Source organism: Netta rufina (assembly GCF_964035555.1).
Source record: "Netta rufina genome assembly, chromosome: 6".
Lineage (NCBI taxonomy): Eukaryota > Metazoa > Chordata > Aves > Anseriformes > Anatidae > Netta > Netta rufina.
The window spans coordinates 2,838,792-2,856,084 of NC_140129.1; the positions used below are offsets into that span (position 1 = coordinate 2,838,792).

At 37.7% G+C, this 17,293-nt stretch overlaps 1 protein-coding gene across 1 annotated transcript in view; it reads left to right on the plus strand.

The window, feature by feature from the left end:
- DNAH7 (dynein axonemal heavy chain 7) overlaps positions 1–17,293 on the plus strand; it is a gene marked incomplete at both ends in the record, with an annotated part of 109,016 nt that overhangs the window by 18,789 nt on the left and 72,934 nt on the right. The window contains 6 exons of the mRNA XM_084289395.1: positions 1,592–1,816; positions 3,050–3,196; positions 3,774–4,459; positions 6,911–7,097; positions 15,664–15,857; positions 16,082–16,280. Coding sequence (XP_084145521.1) covers positions 1,592–1,816; positions 3,050–3,196; positions 3,774–4,459; positions 6,911–7,097; positions 15,664–15,857; positions 16,082–16,280 — 1,638 coding nt within the window. The remainder of the gene's footprint in view (positions 1–1,591; positions 1,817–3,049; positions 3,197–3,773; positions 4,460–6,910; positions 7,098–15,663; positions 15,858–16,081; positions 16,281–17,293) is intronic.

The following is a 17,293-nucleotide window of genomic DNA, read 5'->3' on the forward strand; positions in this document are numbered from 1 at the left end:
AAATTAGATGTGAAAGACATAAAGGATCCATTTATAATAGCCTAAAATAATCAATGACTCAAAACCTTTGATGTAAGGAGCTTAAATATGTTTGGTTCTTGACAAGAAAACTTTAAAAAGCACTCACTGGTAAGTAAAGGTAAAATTACTTCATACAACCTTTACGTACTGTGGTGAATTATCATTTAAAATTTCATAGATGTAGGGTCTGCAGTTTGGTAACTAAAATCCCATCTCCTCACTTACAAATACCACTTCTCTAATCAAAACCCAACTGTTGTTTTGATGTATTCAGGCTCCATTCAGCAACTTGCATACACACTTAAAACATAACACGTCTTAGTCTCTTGCTGTTCGGCTAAGTTCTGATGTATATGCTTGATTTTAAATGTGTGGAATGTAGATGGGTGCTTAAAATAATTTTGATGCCTGAGTAGTCAGCTAAATTTGGATCAGAGTGATATGAACTGCTACAGTGAAGCTGAACACGGAATATAAGGGGGATATAAGGGGAATAATTTTTTCAAGTAAAAAGTAAAATGTTTAGAAGTTGGAATCTGTGCTGAGACTATGGTGCCTTTAAGATACATACATTTAATACTACACTTTTGCATTGGAGGAGAAAAAATTGCAAGTTCTAACGTGTAGCATATAATATTTTACCTGCATCAGACCCCTTCTAACAGTTCTCCCACATCAATGCTGAAAAGATGTATCAGTCTCTGTTTGGGGTATTCTTTTAATAGGCCAATGTTCTCTAGATCCACAGCAGTAAGTATACTTCGATGAATAAAAACTACTATTAAAAAAAGAGCAGAAGTGTGGGTTTACTGGACAGTTTATCCATACCTAAAAATGTTTCCAGTGTTTTCACAGTATCATCATATTAAAGTTTTCTGTATCTTCAATTGATATCAAGTAGTTTTTATATATACTGGTATGCTATTATCTGTCCAACTGGCCAGTGTTTTTATTAATACTGCTCTTTTAGAGGCTTTCAGAGCATGTAGTTACAGATTTATCATTTAAACACGTCTGCATTGCTATTCTGTTAAGAGTACCATACAGAATGCTACATATATCAGCCTGCTATGCTGTCAACTGTTGAGATTTGAAAGAACAGCATTAAGTTTTATTTTAATCACAATGAACAATACAGTAGTTGTCTATATTCTTTATATTCTTCTAGGGAAGACCTAATCTTAACTGGGCCATCCCATGCTTCCCTTTCTGAAGTATGTCCTGCCTTCTTATCCAAATTTGTGACACTTACAATAGCCTGTCTGGATTGGTTTCCGTTAGTCCAAAGATTCATGCATATAGTATCAGCAATTCTCTTAAGTTTTATTCAGTAAAATATCTAATAAGGCAACTGTCTTAACAAATTATGTATAACAAGTTATGTACTGTAAAAGTAGCTAGTACCACGTTGCTCCAAAGAAAACGGTTTTCAGATCATGTTTTTCCAATTTTATTACATAAAATAATAAAAAAGTAAAAAATTAGCTTTTAAAGTTAAATGTTATTTATTTAGCAATTCTTTTGGGATTAAATTATGTAAAATATCTTTCCTTTTAATTTCTGTTTCCAGGCCTGTATACAGAAAATAGAAACACAAGACATGATTGAATTGCAGCAGAAATTAATGAATGCTGTAAATTATGTTGATTTCCTGATAGAACATGTCAACTTTTCACTAGCAGACATACGACTGAACAAGAATGTTTTTCAGTGGAATGCACGAATGCCAGATATCTTTGAGGAGCACAGAAAAATAATTGAAGAAAAGACAGAACAATTTCAAGATGGTCTTAAGGTTTGTAATGACATTTTAAAAAGACTTTATTTTTAATGACATATAGGACATTAAATGATATTGGATGGAATCATCTCCTTTATTTTCCCATATATTCTAAAAAGTTTGCAGTAAAGATTTTGTATTATTCTTGATATTAACTACTTTTTGTCTGTTTTCCACTTGCTCACTTTTAACATATCCATGAATTGTACAATACAAGTCACATCTCATATTTTGGATTCTGAAAGCTCTTTGGTTACAGAATTTCTACCAATGTTGATAAAAGCTGTCTGTATGTGAAACAGTAAAACTCAGCTCCATTAAAAGACATAGATGTGGCTTGGCTTATGTGCACGAGCAGTCCCTTTGGAGTCAATAGCAGTGTCTGAAATTTGTTATAGGTCCCTAAAAAATAATAATAATAATAACTTAAGTGTGATTTTGCTGTTAGGATAATGTCACATATATTAGTTTTATAACATAAATGCATCTTATTTCTATTTTGTTGTTTGTTTTGTCATGTGTTCTTTGTTGTGTTTTTTTTTTTTTTTTGTTTGTTTGTTTTTTGTTACATTTCACATGTATTTTATCTCTGTTGCTATTTTTCACTAGATTTACTAGGCTTTTACATTACAGTTTGTTACAGTATCTAAGTTCTGGGGTGTCTCTAAATGGATTGCTAATTATTAGGTTGCTGATGTGTCAGAGTTACTGCCTGGATAGCTATCTGCTTTGGCTTCCTTGTGCTCCCTAGTTTCATGGTCATTTTTGTCTTAGGTCATACATATTTTAAGATAGTACGTTTCTATGTTTATGCAATACATTCAAAGAAGGAGCTGCTAATTGTTCTTGTATTACAAACAAATGTGCAGCATAGATTACGTTTTCTTGGAACATGTTATTGTTTTGTATGGTTTGATGCTTGGTTTCAGACACTAACTACTGTTGATAATTGGTGTGAAATGCATGTTGTGAAGTGGTATGTATGAGGAAAAAGCTCTCCTTGAATTGTGTGGCTTTGAGACAAGAGACATATCTCTGTCTTGTGAAAATGTTTAGCTTCATTTGTCATTTGATTAATCTAATCCTATTATTGTATTTTAATTCCTGATATACTAGGGATCTGAATTTATCTTTCTATTATTAGTATGCTGGCTGTATATGATATATAGCAAATCAGAATTGTTATTCCTCCTTTTTACAGAAGGTTAAATTTATTGTGATTTTCTTCATAATAACTTTGATGTTTAGATACGCCGTGAACAATTTGTTGAGGAACTGAAAAGCTACTCTAAGCAGGTTGAAGAATTTAACACGTTTGGAGATGTTCAAGAAGTCAACAAATATTTGAAGAAAGCTCAAGCATTAAATACAAAGTTGGATCTTGCTGCTGATAAGGTACAGATTATAGTCTGAACTAGTCTAATAGTATAAATTGTATATTTGTGTTATCAGAGCAAACAGCTTAATAATGCAGTAATTCCTAATTCAGTTATGAAATATTTTTGCATGATTTGTGATTTAAACAGCAAATTTACTGAGCAAAATAAATTGTTGCTTTGTGATCTTGAGTTAATGCAGTAGTGTTTCACATAGTGAAAGAGTAGATTAAGTTCATGTAGATTTATACAGAAATTCTAATTTTATGTTCTGCGAAGTACAATTCCTTATGCTTATTGTTTCTTCTTCTCTGTTACTTAATCCATGCTAATGCAAATTTTAGAGGAATGCCAGATACTATTTTAAACTTCTAGCTGTACTCCTCTATTGACTAACATGAATGTTGAGCTGTCAGTGTTAAAGATTGCTTTAACTGCAGTCAATAGCAGCAGTTAAATAATGGACTGTTTTAGTAACTTGAAACTCGGTCTGGTGCTTGTTGATGACACTAGAAAACCTCTCTAATCCCTGTGGTAAGGACTTGAGATCACAGATAGCTTGGCTTATATTTCACACCTCAATTATCTCCCAACAGATTGAACAGTTCAATGCGGAAGAAGATGCCTTTGGATGGCCAGTATCGCAGTACCCTCAGCATAAAACAATACGGAATGCTCTTGTTCCGTATCTTCGTCTTTATGATATGACTGTTGAATTCAACAGAAAACACAAAAACTGGATAGAGGGATCATTTACAGAAGTGAATCCAGACAACGTAGAGGTAGATGTAGGAAACTACTGGCATGGACTGTATAAACTAGAAAAAGGCTTCCACAATTCTCCAAATGCACTTGCAATAACCCAACAGGTTAAATCAAAAGTAGAGGAATTCAAAAGCCATATTCCTCTAATCCAGGTGATTTGCAATCCTGGTTTGCAAGAAAGGCACTGGGAAGAGATGTCAAAAATTGCTGGTTTACCTCTGTCTCCTTCTGAAGACTCAAATCTGTTGTCATACATTAATTTACACCTTGAACCATTCCTAGAAAAGTTTGAGACCATCAGTGAAACAGCCAGCAAAGAATATTCACTTGAGAAAGCTTTAACAAAAATGATTTCTGAATGGGATCAAATGGAGTTCACTTTTCTTGCCTACAGAGAAACAGGAACCCATATTTTGTCATCTGTAGATGATATTCAGATGTTATTGGATGATCACATTGTCAAAACTCAGACCATGAGAGGTTCTCCATTCATTAAGCATTGTGAAAAAAGAATAAGGTAATATTTTTTCTCTCCAATAGAGAGTCACCAAGTGATTTTACTAAATAAGAAATGATATTTTCTGGTTAATCTAAAGCATTGGGCCTTCAAATGTTTTTGTCGCTCCTACTTAAGCAGTAAATTATTCTCATTTTACAGGACTAAGTATTTTGTACATGTCAGAAAAAAACATTAATTGCCTTTTAAAGAACATTTTTATTTTTAATTATATGGAAAAGTGATAATGTATTGGAGAAGCTGCAAAACAGCTAACATGCTCTGGTAATGAAGGTTCCAGATATATATTATTACCTTTGTTTAACCTCACAATATATATTTGAGTTATAGAATGAAAGACTGTGAACTAAGAAAATATAGATTAACCTTTGTACGTGCCTTTATACATAGTTTTTAAAGCTACAAAATCTTTTATCTGTTCGTTACAAATGCTAATTAAAAATGTTAGCCTTTTTGTAAGGGAGAGGCAGAAAAAAGACAAATCCAGGAAAGCAGTAAAAGATATTATTTATTCTAATGCAGAAAAATACAGTCCAAAACATCTTTACATGTTAAAAAATTTATACTTTCATTGTTTAGCACAGGTTTTAATTCGAGTTTTTCTCTCCTCAGTAAATCCTTTACTTGCTTCTTAAATTCCCCAGACATAGTCAAATTGTGGAAAAATAAAAATATTTCATAGAAAGTTTGGCTATAATTATCTAGCTGTATAAGCACCTTCAAACTCCATTAGCATGCAAAAAAGCTATCTCAGATTTCAGCACATATTCAATAAATATGAACACATACTTAAATGTACATATTTGTACATTCCAGTAAGTATTAATTCTCTAACTACTACTGCACTATAGTATAAATGTTCCTTCTTTATTAATGTAAAATAGTAGTTTTTATCTATTATTATTTTTAGCAAAAGAATAACTACACCACAGTAGTTTCACTTAAGGGTTTTTGTTTGCTTTATCAACTGACAGCATTTGTCAAGGCTCTTAGTAAGTACTTAAGTACTAAGTCTTAAAAGTACTTTAGTTTTTGAGATCTAGGTGGTTACCCAATGGTTGCTTTCTATATAGCCCTACAAAGCATGTAGAATTCTGGATTCCTGCCAGAGAGGTTCCCAAATTCCTTGTCTTCATTTTTGTTTATCTTAGGTGTAAACAAATTAACCTGGCTAATTTTCCTCTTTGAAAGCTGAATTTTTCTCTGCCTTTTGGTACAAAAGAGATAATCAGAAATGATGTATTAATGCCAATAAATAGAAGATGAAAGAGGGACTGGGTAAAGAAGAAGGTATATGTAAGAAAAGCTGTCTGTTGGTTAGAATCTGTGGTGGGTAAATGAGTGAATGAAGAAGTTAAGCATGTTTTCATGGGTTTCATTTTACAGAATTCAGTGCAGCCCATGTATAAGGGTTGTGTTGAGAAAATCATTCTCATAGTTCTTTTATACACTATATATGTTAACAGTATTCACTTTTAATAATATTTCTATCTGCACTTTCGAGTGGAATGAGAGTTGCAAAATGATGCATAGTTTCTATACAGGAAGGAAAAATATACGTACCTGTTATAGGACAATGTATTTATTTACTTATTTATTTTCAAATTGATTGTGTATGTGAGTTAGGAATACCAGCGACATTAGGGAAATGATAACACATCTGTGATGCTGTTGAGATAGTGAAAGGATGGTGTTAATGATTTTTAATGATGAAGAACTCAGAAGAACTGAGGAGACTCAGAAAAATGATAGACTAAAGGACTGAAGATTGAATAGATATCAAATTTTAATGTTGAGTATCTGATCTATCAACAGGTTTATTTAACATTCACATTTGGAAGTTGAAGTTAGAAATAAAATGTAATGGTTTAAGTGGCTCAAATTAACACTTGGACTATCTGTTACTTGAAATCTTTAATTAAAAACAAATGTCTTCTTAGGATAATATCTACTTATTTTTGATTTAATAGTTCACATTACTTTCATGGCTTTCTTCTGCCATTTCAGCCCGTCTAACCTAGCAAACATTTAGACATAGTAATCTGGTGATTGGCATATGCCAACAACCAGATCGCATACTTAATGTCTATGAATTGAAGTAAATTTGTCCAGATATTACTACACACTGAAGCACGCACTATGTTTATTCACTGATACTGTTGGTCTTTTTTTTAGAATAACCTAGTTTGTGTAATCCTACAGTCAACCTTTAAAAAAGGTAGTTCAAACAAAAACAGGCGATCCAGTTCCAGTAATGAGTGTGGATGTTGTTATGCAGGAAATCTACGTAACAGGCTAGATGAATATGCAGTATTCCATTGAAATCTTAAAACTTTCTGCCTGTTACACTTGCTCCTGAATATACAGCTTGCCAAAAAAGTCTTAGCAGTGTGAGAGAAATGTTACACTGGAAGCATCAATTCATGCGTTTGAACTAATACTGTTTTACAGGGAATGGGAAGGAAAGCTGCTGTTGGTACAGGAGATCCTGGACGAATGGCTGAAGGTTCAAGCTACTTGGCTTTATTTGGAGCCAATTTTCAGTTCTCCAGACATCATGGCTCAGATGCCTGAGGAAAGTAGGCAATTCACTACTGTGTTTAAAACATGGAAAGACTTAATGAAATCAACTTTTCAGGTAAGTGCCATTGTCTTAAAGATACAGAGTGAATTAGTACTGTATACTAGAAAATTGCTTCTGATAGCACAATAATCTTTTCTGTTTTAGCCCCCTTTCTTAGATTCCTTTTAAAATTATTTTGTAGAACTGTTTCACACAGAATTATAGAAACATTAATTGGGAGAGACCACTGGAGTTCAGCTAGTCTAACTTCTTGTTTAAGGCAGAACTTTTGCTAACACTAGATCAGGTCAGCCACAGCTTTATTTAGCCAAGTTTTGAGAACCTCCAAGGACAGGGGTTCCTTGGAGGTTATCTCCAGAAATTTTAGCAATGTGCTACCTTCCTAGAAAATAATTTTTTCTCAATATGCAAGCTGAATGTCCCAAGGAAACATTTGTACTTGGTGTCTCCTGTTGCCTAACTGTCAGTGAAAAGAAATTGGATCTGTTCTTTATTTGTATATTTCATTTATTTATTTATTTGTTTATTTTTGATTGTGGTTCAGGTAGTTGCTGGTTACAGTTAAATTCTACTTTAACTTCCTTTTAAGCAAGCTGAAGAATTTCATCTCTTCCAGCCTCATCTCTCAAGCCATGTTCCATACTAGGGACTAAAATTAAGCACATACAAAACACAGTAACATAGCAAAGGTGGTCGTGGCACTGTAGGTCAAGTGACATGATCTTCACTGATGAATCAATTAAATTTTACACTAGCTGTTCTTTTGAAACAATGTTGTTTGCATATAGAATGGTAGAGACATCTCTGTAACTTTAAACCAACAATGTTCAACTTCCTTCAAAAATGCTAGTATGATCTGTTAAGAATGAATACATAAGGCAGTTGTTGGACATAATCACTACACTTGTCTGCCAATTCAAAATATTCTGATCTTGCCAATCTGTGTGTTATTTGATCCTTTCTGGAAGTTATCATGTTTACTAGGATCAATTGAGATTGCATGAATGCTCTTTGTTAGAAACCTAGCCTAGGGCCAGGTTAGATTGGCTGCATTTGCCAGGCTAGCTGGATGAAGAATACTTGTATGATTTCTTCTGCTGACTTTGCTAAGAGGGCAATAGCATCTAGCAAAGAGGTGGTACTAGGAAGGAAAGAGGCAAGAACTGGAAGAGGCAGATCCTGCTTGACGAACCTGATCTCCTTCTATGATAAAGTGACACGCAGGGTGGATGAGGGAAAGGCTGTGGATGTGGTCTACCTTGACTTCAGTAAGGCTTTTAACACCGTTCCCCACGGCATTCTCCTCAAGAAACTGGCTGCTCTTGGCTTGGACTGGCGTATGCTTTGTTGGGTTAGAAACTGGCTGGATAGCCGGGCCCAAAGAGTCGTGGTGAATGGAGCCAAGTCCAGTTGGAGGCCAGTCACTAGTGGCGTCCCCCAGGGCTCGGTGCTGGGGCCGGTCCTCTTTAATATCTTCATCAATGGTCTGGACGAGGGCATCGAGTGCACCCTCAGTAAGTTTGCAGACAACACCAACTTAGGTGTGTGTGTCGATCTGCTCGAGGGTAGGAAAGCTCTGCAGGAGGATCTGGATAGGCTGCACCGATGGGCTGAGGTCAACTGCATGAAGTTCAACAAGGCCAAGTGCCAGGTCCTGCACCTGGGGCGCAATAACCCCAAGCAGAGCTACAGGCTGGGAGAGGAATGGTTGGAGAGCTGCCAGGCAGAGAAGGACCTGGGAGTGATGGTGGATAGTCGGCTGAATATGAGCCAGCAGTGTGCTCAGGTGGCCAAGAAGGCCAACGGCATCCTGGCTTGTATCAGGAACGGTGTGACCAGCAGGGCTAGGGAGGTGATCGTCCCCCTGTACTCAGCTCTGGTGAGGCCGCACCTCGAGTACTGTGCTCAGTTTTGGGCCCCTCGCTACAAGAAGGACATGGAGGTGCTTGAGCGGGTGCAGAGAAGGGCGACAAAGCTGGTGAGGGGCCTGGAGAACAAGTCCTACGAGGAGCGGCTGAGGGAGCTGGGCTTGTTCAGCCTGGAGAAGAGGAGGCTCAGGGGTGACCTTATCGCTCTTTTTAGGTACCTCAAGGGAGGCCGTAGCGAGGTGGGGGTTGGTCTGTTCTCCCACGTGCCTGGTGACAGGACGAGGGGGAATGGGCTTAAGTTGAGCCAGGGGAGTTTTAGGTTAGATGTTAGGAAGAACTTCTTTACTGAAAGGGTTGTGAGGCATTGGAACAGGCTGCCCAGGGAAGTGGTGGAGTCACCATCCCTGGAAGTCTTTAAAAGACATTTAGATGTAGAGCTTAGGGATATGGTTTAGTGGGGACTGCTAGCGTTAGGTCAGAGGTTGGACTCGATGATCTTGAGGTCTCTTCCAACCTAGAAATTCTGTGATTCTGTGATTCTACATACAATCTAAGCTCCTGAATATGGACATTTCTATTAGGATGGTGCATTTTTATTTTTAACTGGGCTTACTAAACAGTTCAACAAACTTGAAAAGATCTCTGAGGTCTGCTGGTTTGAGGCCCAGGGCAGGGCATAAGTTTATTGTTTGAAGGAAAAACTGAAAAATTACATTTTTAACTCTCACACTTTTGCAGAACCTTCAGAGATCCTTTATATTATTAGGAGAAATGCTGAAGCAGTCACTCAAAAAGATTTTGGTCTGAAGTTTTTTCAGATTGCAGATGTGTTTTTGGTGTAAAAATTCATAATGTAATATATAAAGGAACCATTTGTTTTATTTCCTGGCAATTCTCCTCTATCACTTAGTGTTATTTTTCAGTCTGTATGCCTTTTGTATCCTTCCTCCCTGCCTTTTTCTCTCTCTTCTCTCTGATCTTCTTCATGTTCTCTCTCTCCCTGCCTGTCTTTCTCCCTTTTGCCCTTGCGTCTCTCTCCTCCACCCTCTTGTCTCTCTCTCTCTTTTCCCCTTCTCTGCCTTCCTCTCCCTCACCTTCTCTTCTGTTACTCACGTGCACTCTTTCTCTCCCCAACCCCATCCCTCATGGTCTTTCTCTCCTTTTCCCTCTTCTGATTTAGAAGAAAAATCAGAAATTTATTCCATCAAGCTATTGTGAAATCAGAAGTATTTGCTCTGGGTTAAGAACCAAGTAAAAATAAAAAAGGGCAAGAATTTCAGAATTGTATTTATTATATTTCTAAACATTGTATCTGATGAATGATCTATCTTAAGAAAATCTTCTAATTTAGATATTCAGTTCTAATCAAATTTGAATTATTTTTTGAATGTGATGTATCATATCTGGCAGAAAACAGAATCAGCTTTTGCTTGTACAGGAAAGCGTAAATGCCAGAATAATAGTCTAACAATCTAAGTTTATTTGCACTAAGCAACTTGACCTTATTTTCCAGAAGATGGCACTCTGTTTCCACAAATGCAATGTTTCCTTAGAGCTTAAAAGAAAACTCTTCTCCAGTCAATATGAATGGTCTTTCTTAAAGCATAATGGTAACTTGAGACTGTTCATGATTTTTTTACATTTATATGCCGTTGTATTATAAAATTGCTGTGAAAGGAATGCTCCTTTTATTTGCTTAGCTTTTCATCACCAATTTGAATAATCATATATTATTCATTCATTTTAAATACCTAATTTAAGTAAAACATATTCATAAGGACTAAATTATTTAGTGACTTATTTTTCATTTGTCATAAAGTAAAATAAAACAAAAACATCAAACCTACCCTAGAATATGGAAGCGTTTCTATTTTTTTGAGGAAGAAAGGAAAAAAAATTCCAAGAAAAAAAATTCAAGGCTGCAACCTGTGATATCTTAAAAATTATCTCCTGTTTAGAAACTGGAGATAGCGATGGTCTTTTAGGCTATCCAAACTGTTTTCATACACTTAATTTATACTGTTTTCCTCGTACAGGTTTTTCCTCAAATTCGTACAACAACTGATACTGATGAGATTGAATGAGAGTTACAACATTATTTTTTTTTCCCTCTGTGTCTTAGCAGAACCATAAACTGGAAATCTATGTTTTTATATATATATATATATTTTATTTTTATTTCCTCCCTACTCATCTTTTTCTCATAGGAAATGATAACCAAGCAGGAAGAATCCATTTATAACACTGGTAAAATGGCTTTGATTAGCTCAATCAGTTGTGCTTTTACGATTTGCTGATTATAAACATTCTAAGAAAGGGAACAAAACCTCTTTCTGTTGGCAACATATAGTTATGTGCTGCTTATGAATTACAAAGTGTTTTATAAAACAAATGACTAATTGTATTTGTGTGCTGACAGCTTAATTATCTATGTATAGATGAAAAGAGTAAGTACTTATTTAGTTTGTTCTGGTTTAGTATGTTGCAAGAGGCAAGTAACAGAAGGTAAATGTATTTTATGTACAAAAGAACACTGATTGTGTTACAAAGGTACACCTCCATGAAGATTAATTAGATAAACATAAAATTATGTGTTTGTTTATTTACTAATTTAGAAGTATATGTGTATTATGAGCAAGGAGTTGAACCAAAGCTGAATGCAAATTGCAAATCATTTAAAAACGTTTTTGAACTGAAACCAAACTTGGAATTTATTTCTGAATTCTCCAAACTGAAGCTGAACAGCAGTCAGGTTACTAGGCCAAATCTGCATTGTCACCCTAAGAGGGATTTATTTGTCATGGATACCTTTTGAGCTTTGCACAACATTATAGCTTGTCTCTCCTCATCTGTCCGTTGCAACATGAGTCACCAAGTTTCTGCTCAGTGATACTGTGTTGTTCTGCAAACCCTATCAGGGACTTTTTTCAGTGAGGCATTCTGTATTTGTAATGGGCTCTGACAAAACTTCCTCGTGGAAATAGTCTTGCTACATCTTTGATTTTATGCATTGCTGCTGTGTTCTGTGTTGCTACTGTAGGAATTCTTACAAGTCCTCAAAAATAGATTAGTTTGAAATTGTCACTACTCATCTCTCTGGTGTTTCTCATTGTTTGGTTATGTATATATATATAGCAGTGTTTTTGTTTTGTTTTTTTCTTAGCAGGGGATTGGGATTAATCACTCCTCTGTACTTCGTAGAACAACATGTATTGTACCATGAGCAAGTTAGAATCAATTCATAGTTAGCAAGTCAGTGAATCACAGAATTGTCTAGGTGATCTTGCAGGTCTCTTCCAACCTAGTCTGACCTCTGACCTTACACTAACCAGTCCTCCACTAAACTATATCCCTAAGCTCTACATCTAAATGTCTTTTAAAGACCTCCAGGGATGGTGACTCCACCACTTCCCTGGGCAGCCCATCCCAATCCCTAACAACCTTCTCAGTAAAGAAGTTCTTTCTAATATCCAATCTAAAACTCCCCTGGTGCAACTTTAGCCCATTCCCTCTCATCCTGTCACTAGGCACGTGGGAGAACAGACCAACCCCCACCTCGCTACAGCCTCCTTTAAGGTATCTGTAGAGAGCAATAAGATTGCCCCTGAGCCTCTTCTCCAGGCTGAACAACCCCAGCTCCCTCAGCCGCTCCTCATAAGCCTTGTTCTCCAGACCCCTCACCAGCTTCATTGCCCTTCTCTGGACTCTCTCGAGCACCTCCATCTCCTTATTCTAGTGAGGGGCCTAAAACTGAACACAGTACTCAAGGTGCGGCCTCACCAGAGCCGAGTACAGTGGGACAATCACTTCCCTAGCCCTGCTGGTCACAAGCTTCTTATACAAGCCAGGATGCTGTTGTCCTTCTTGGCCACCTGAGCACACTGCTGGCTCATATTCAGCCGCCTATCAACCAATACTCCCAGGTCCTTCTCTGCCTGGCAGCTTTCCAACCACTTCTCTCCCAGCCTGTAGCTCTGCTTGGGGTTATTGCGCCCCAGGTGCAGGACCTGGCACTTGGCCTTGCTGAACTTCATGCAGTTGGCCTCAGCCCATGGGTGCAGCCTATCCAGATCCTCCTGCAGAGCCTTCCTGCCCTCGAGCAGATCGACACACACACCTAACTTGGTGTCATCTGCAAACTTACTGAGGGTGCACTCGATTCCCTCATCGATAAAGATAGTAAAGAGGACTGGCCCCAGTACTGAACCCTGGGGAATGCCACTAGTGACCGGCCTCCAGCAGGATTTAACTCCATTCACCACAACTCTTTGGGCCCGGCTATCCAGCCAGTTTCTAACCCAACAAAGCATACGCCAGTCCAAGCCAAGAGCAGCCAGTTTCTTGAGGAGAATGCCGTGGGGAACGGTGTTAAAAGCCTTACTGAAGTCAAGGTAGACCACATCCACAGCATTTCCCTCATCCACCCAGCGTGTCTCTTTATCATAGAAGGAGATCAGGTTCGTCAAGCCTTTCATAAACCCATGCTGACTGGGCCTGATTGCCTACTTGCCCTGCGAGTGTCACGTGATGACACTCAAGATAATCTGCTCCATGAGCTTCCCTGGCATTGAGGTCAAACTGACGGGCCTCTATTTCCCCAGGTCTACCCTCTGGCCCTTCTTGTAGGTGGGCGTCACGTTTGCTAGCTGTCAGTCGACTGGGACCTCCCTTGATAGCCAGGAGCGCTGATAAATGATGGAAAGTGGCTTGGCCAGCTGTTCTGCCAGTTCTTTCAGTGTCCTTGGGTGGATCCTATCCGGCCATTGACTTGCGTACATCCAAGTGCTGTAGCAGGTCGCCAGCCATTTCCTTGTGGATAGTGAGGGCCACATTCTACTCCCCATCCCCTTCCCGTCACCAGCTCAGGGTACTAGGTATCCAGAGTACCAGCTCAGGGTACTAGCTATCCAGAGAACAACTGCTCTTGCCGCTAAAGACTGAGGCTCATCTCTTGTAACTAAGTTTCCCCCTGCATCCAGTAAGGGATGGAGATTCTCCTTAGTCCTCCATTTTGTGTTGATGTATTTATAAAAACATTTTTTATTATCTTTAATGGCAGTAGCCAGTTTGAGCTCCAGATGAGTTTTGGCCTTTCTAATTTTGTCCCTGTACAGCCTTGCAACATCCTTATAATCCTTCTGAGTGGCCTGCCCTCTTTTCCAAAGGTTATAAATCCCCTTTTTTTTCCTAAGCTCAAGCCACAACTCTTTGTTGAGCCAGGCCAGTCTTCTTTTTCCGTTTTCCCCATAGAGATAGGTGGGACCTGTCTGCAGCCATCAGAGCGGGTGCCAAGTAAAGCGCCCCATGGTCAAAAAACCCAAAATTTCTGTGTTGGCACCAGCCTCTGAGCCACGTGTTTATCAGGTGGGCTTTCCGTGTCCTCTCTGTACCTCTCCCTGCCACTGTAGGGATGGACGAAAACACCATCTGTACTCCCACTCCATCCACTAACCGCCCCAGTCCCCTAAAGTCCGGTTTGATAGCCTTCAGGCTTCTCTCTTCAATATTATCACTGCCAGCCTGGACTATCAAAAGAGGATAATAATCAGACGGGCAAACCAGGTTGGGAAGCTTTCTGGCAAAGTCCCTGACCCTATCTATCTTGGTGGAGGCAGTCTTGAGGCGTGGAGTCGACTTCATCGCCCTAGGCATCCTCCTGGGTACACTTTGCACCTCAACCTCACCCATGGGTCTCTCAAGCTCCAGGGCGTCAAATCTGTTATGTAAGGGCACCTGGGAAGGTGGGGCCGGTGGGGGGGGGGCATTGCTTGCAAGGTCGAGCAGGGACCTGTCTCCATTCCTCCTCAACTCCCAGGTCCCCTCCCTCTGCTTGACTGCAACAGGGCAGGGAGTCCACCCCCATTTGGGGTGTCTCACCCTGGTAGCTCTCCTTCAGGCCTTAAATATGATGCTATATTATAATATAATTATAGTATTATTAATTATATAATAATATATATATTATACTATACTGATATACCAGTATGGGCCTGAACTAGAACCAAACTAGAATAAATTCAGTCATACATGAACCCAAGCCCACACTAGAACTAAGTATAAGCATTTTCTTGGTTAGACTTCCCCGGTCATAAATTTGCATAATTTTCTACTTTGCAATGTCTCTCTCATTTTGCTACCAAAATCCCATACTTGGTAAGAAAGATTAAAAAATATACTGCTGATTAGGCTATAAATCGGTCATAAAGTGTATTATCTGCTAGAACTTGATGTTCAGACAAGTGCATGTCTTTCAGGCTTCTTAGCCTGGCAATCTTTACATCTTTTGAAACAAAAACAAAAACAAAAACAAAAACAAACCTCTTTTTGCTTTTGTATTAATTTAGATAACTTTCAACTCAATCAGTAGCTTTTCTAAGCATTTACGATCTTTTCAATTGAGAGGTTAATTTGAAAAGCACTAGCAAAGATCTGTATTTTGTCATCTTCACGTGTATAAATACATGAAACTCAGTGTTTATCCAGTGGTATATCTTTGTGTTATTCAGGTGCTATAGTAAAAAAAAAAAAAAAAAAAAAAAAAAAAAGTTAAAGTATAATTTGTTACACTTAACGTAACTACTTTCCCAGTCAAGCCAGACAGTGAAGGTTAGTAAATTGTGACCCTGTCAATAGTTTGAGTAAAGCAGAGTTTAAAATAAAAAATATTTCTGCTCAAGATGTTTCCTGAAGTGCTGTGTGGTGAATTACTTGAGAAGGCATTAACATTTTATCTGGAATAATTTCTTTTCCAGGACAAACATGTGCTGACAGTAGTAACAATAGACAACATGTTGGGAAAACTGAGAAAGTGCAATGAACTTCTGGAAGTCATTCTCAAGGGACTTAATGAATACCTAGAGAAGAAACGGTTGTTTTTTCCCAGATTCTTTTTCTTATCCAATGATGAACTCCTTGAGATTCTTTCAGAGACCAAAGATCCTACCCGGTACTGTAATATTCAATAGATGCATTTGTGACTCATGATGTGTGTATACAGAGGCTTATATTCATTTTTTAATTTTTTTTTTTTCCTGACAGCCATGGTATTAAGCTTGTACTTGGTTAGATGTTATGATAGACTTTTTTTTTTTTAAGTCATATCTTATTTTGTAAGATTGGCAAGGAAAAAAATGTCAGAAGCTGTCTAATACTACTCCTTTTGTTTTCTAGAGTACAACCTCACCTGAAAAAGTGTTTTGAAGGAATTGCAAGAGTAGAGTTTACTGATGTACTAGATATTACACACATTAAAAGTAGTGAAGGAGAGACTGTGGAACTCACGCAGACAATCTCAACATCTGAAGCCAGAGGTCAAGTTGAAAAATGGCTGGTTGAACTGGAGGCAACTATGCTGAATTCTATCCACAAGGTAAGAAGTCCTAACTTTATTTTTGTTCTCCAAAGCATAGCAAAAGCAGTCAGATGATTGGAGTGTAGCTGGCTGAAGACAGAAAGACACAAGGAAATGTTCTGAAATTGTGCCAGGGAAGGTTTAGATTGGATATCAAAAAGAATTTCTTCATGTAAAGGGTGGTTAGGCATTGGAATGGGCTACCCAGGGCAGTGGAGGAGTTGCCATCCCTAGGGGTATTTAAGAAACATGTGGCTATAGAACTTAAAGGCATGGTTTAGAGGTAGACTTGGCAGTTAGAGGGAGGGTTGAACTTGATGATCTTAAGGGTCTTTTCCAACCTATATGATTCTATGATATTTTTTCATTGTGACAGGAGAATGAGTGGTAAAGTCTGTGGAAACACATGCTTGAAGTTAAGCAAATAAGTCTGTTGAATTTAAGCGTAGTATTTTCTAAGGGTAGAAAATCACCATGATTACATATCAACTATTACTCAACTACGTTGAGTTTGTATTGTTCTAGTCCTCATGGTGTCTCATCATCATATCATATATTTAGCTCTGTCATTTTTTGCAGTCTTTTTCAATGTCAGGAGAGGTAATTAAACACATGCACTTTCCCTAACACCGTTTTACAGTACAACAGATTAATTATAGCAATGACATATCAGTACATATTTGATGCATATCAGACATGGGCAAACTGAGCTATAGAAATTAGAAATGGTTAAGCACCATGTATCTGTATTCACCCTTGACTACAGAACTTTAATAATAATCTGAAACATATAACATTTACTTAGTTTTAGTGTCAATACAGATACATTTTTCTCTCATGTGTTATTCATCCTATTACGTGTATAGATTGTTAAAAGAAAAAAGGCTTGGAAGACCAAGACAAATGACAGATTTTCATCAAGGTAGTTTTACACTGACTCTCTGAGGAGACGTGTAAATTTATTGATGCTATTGCTGATAATAAAACTTTATTCTTACTGGGGTTTTGTTAATGGCAGGAAAGAAACCACA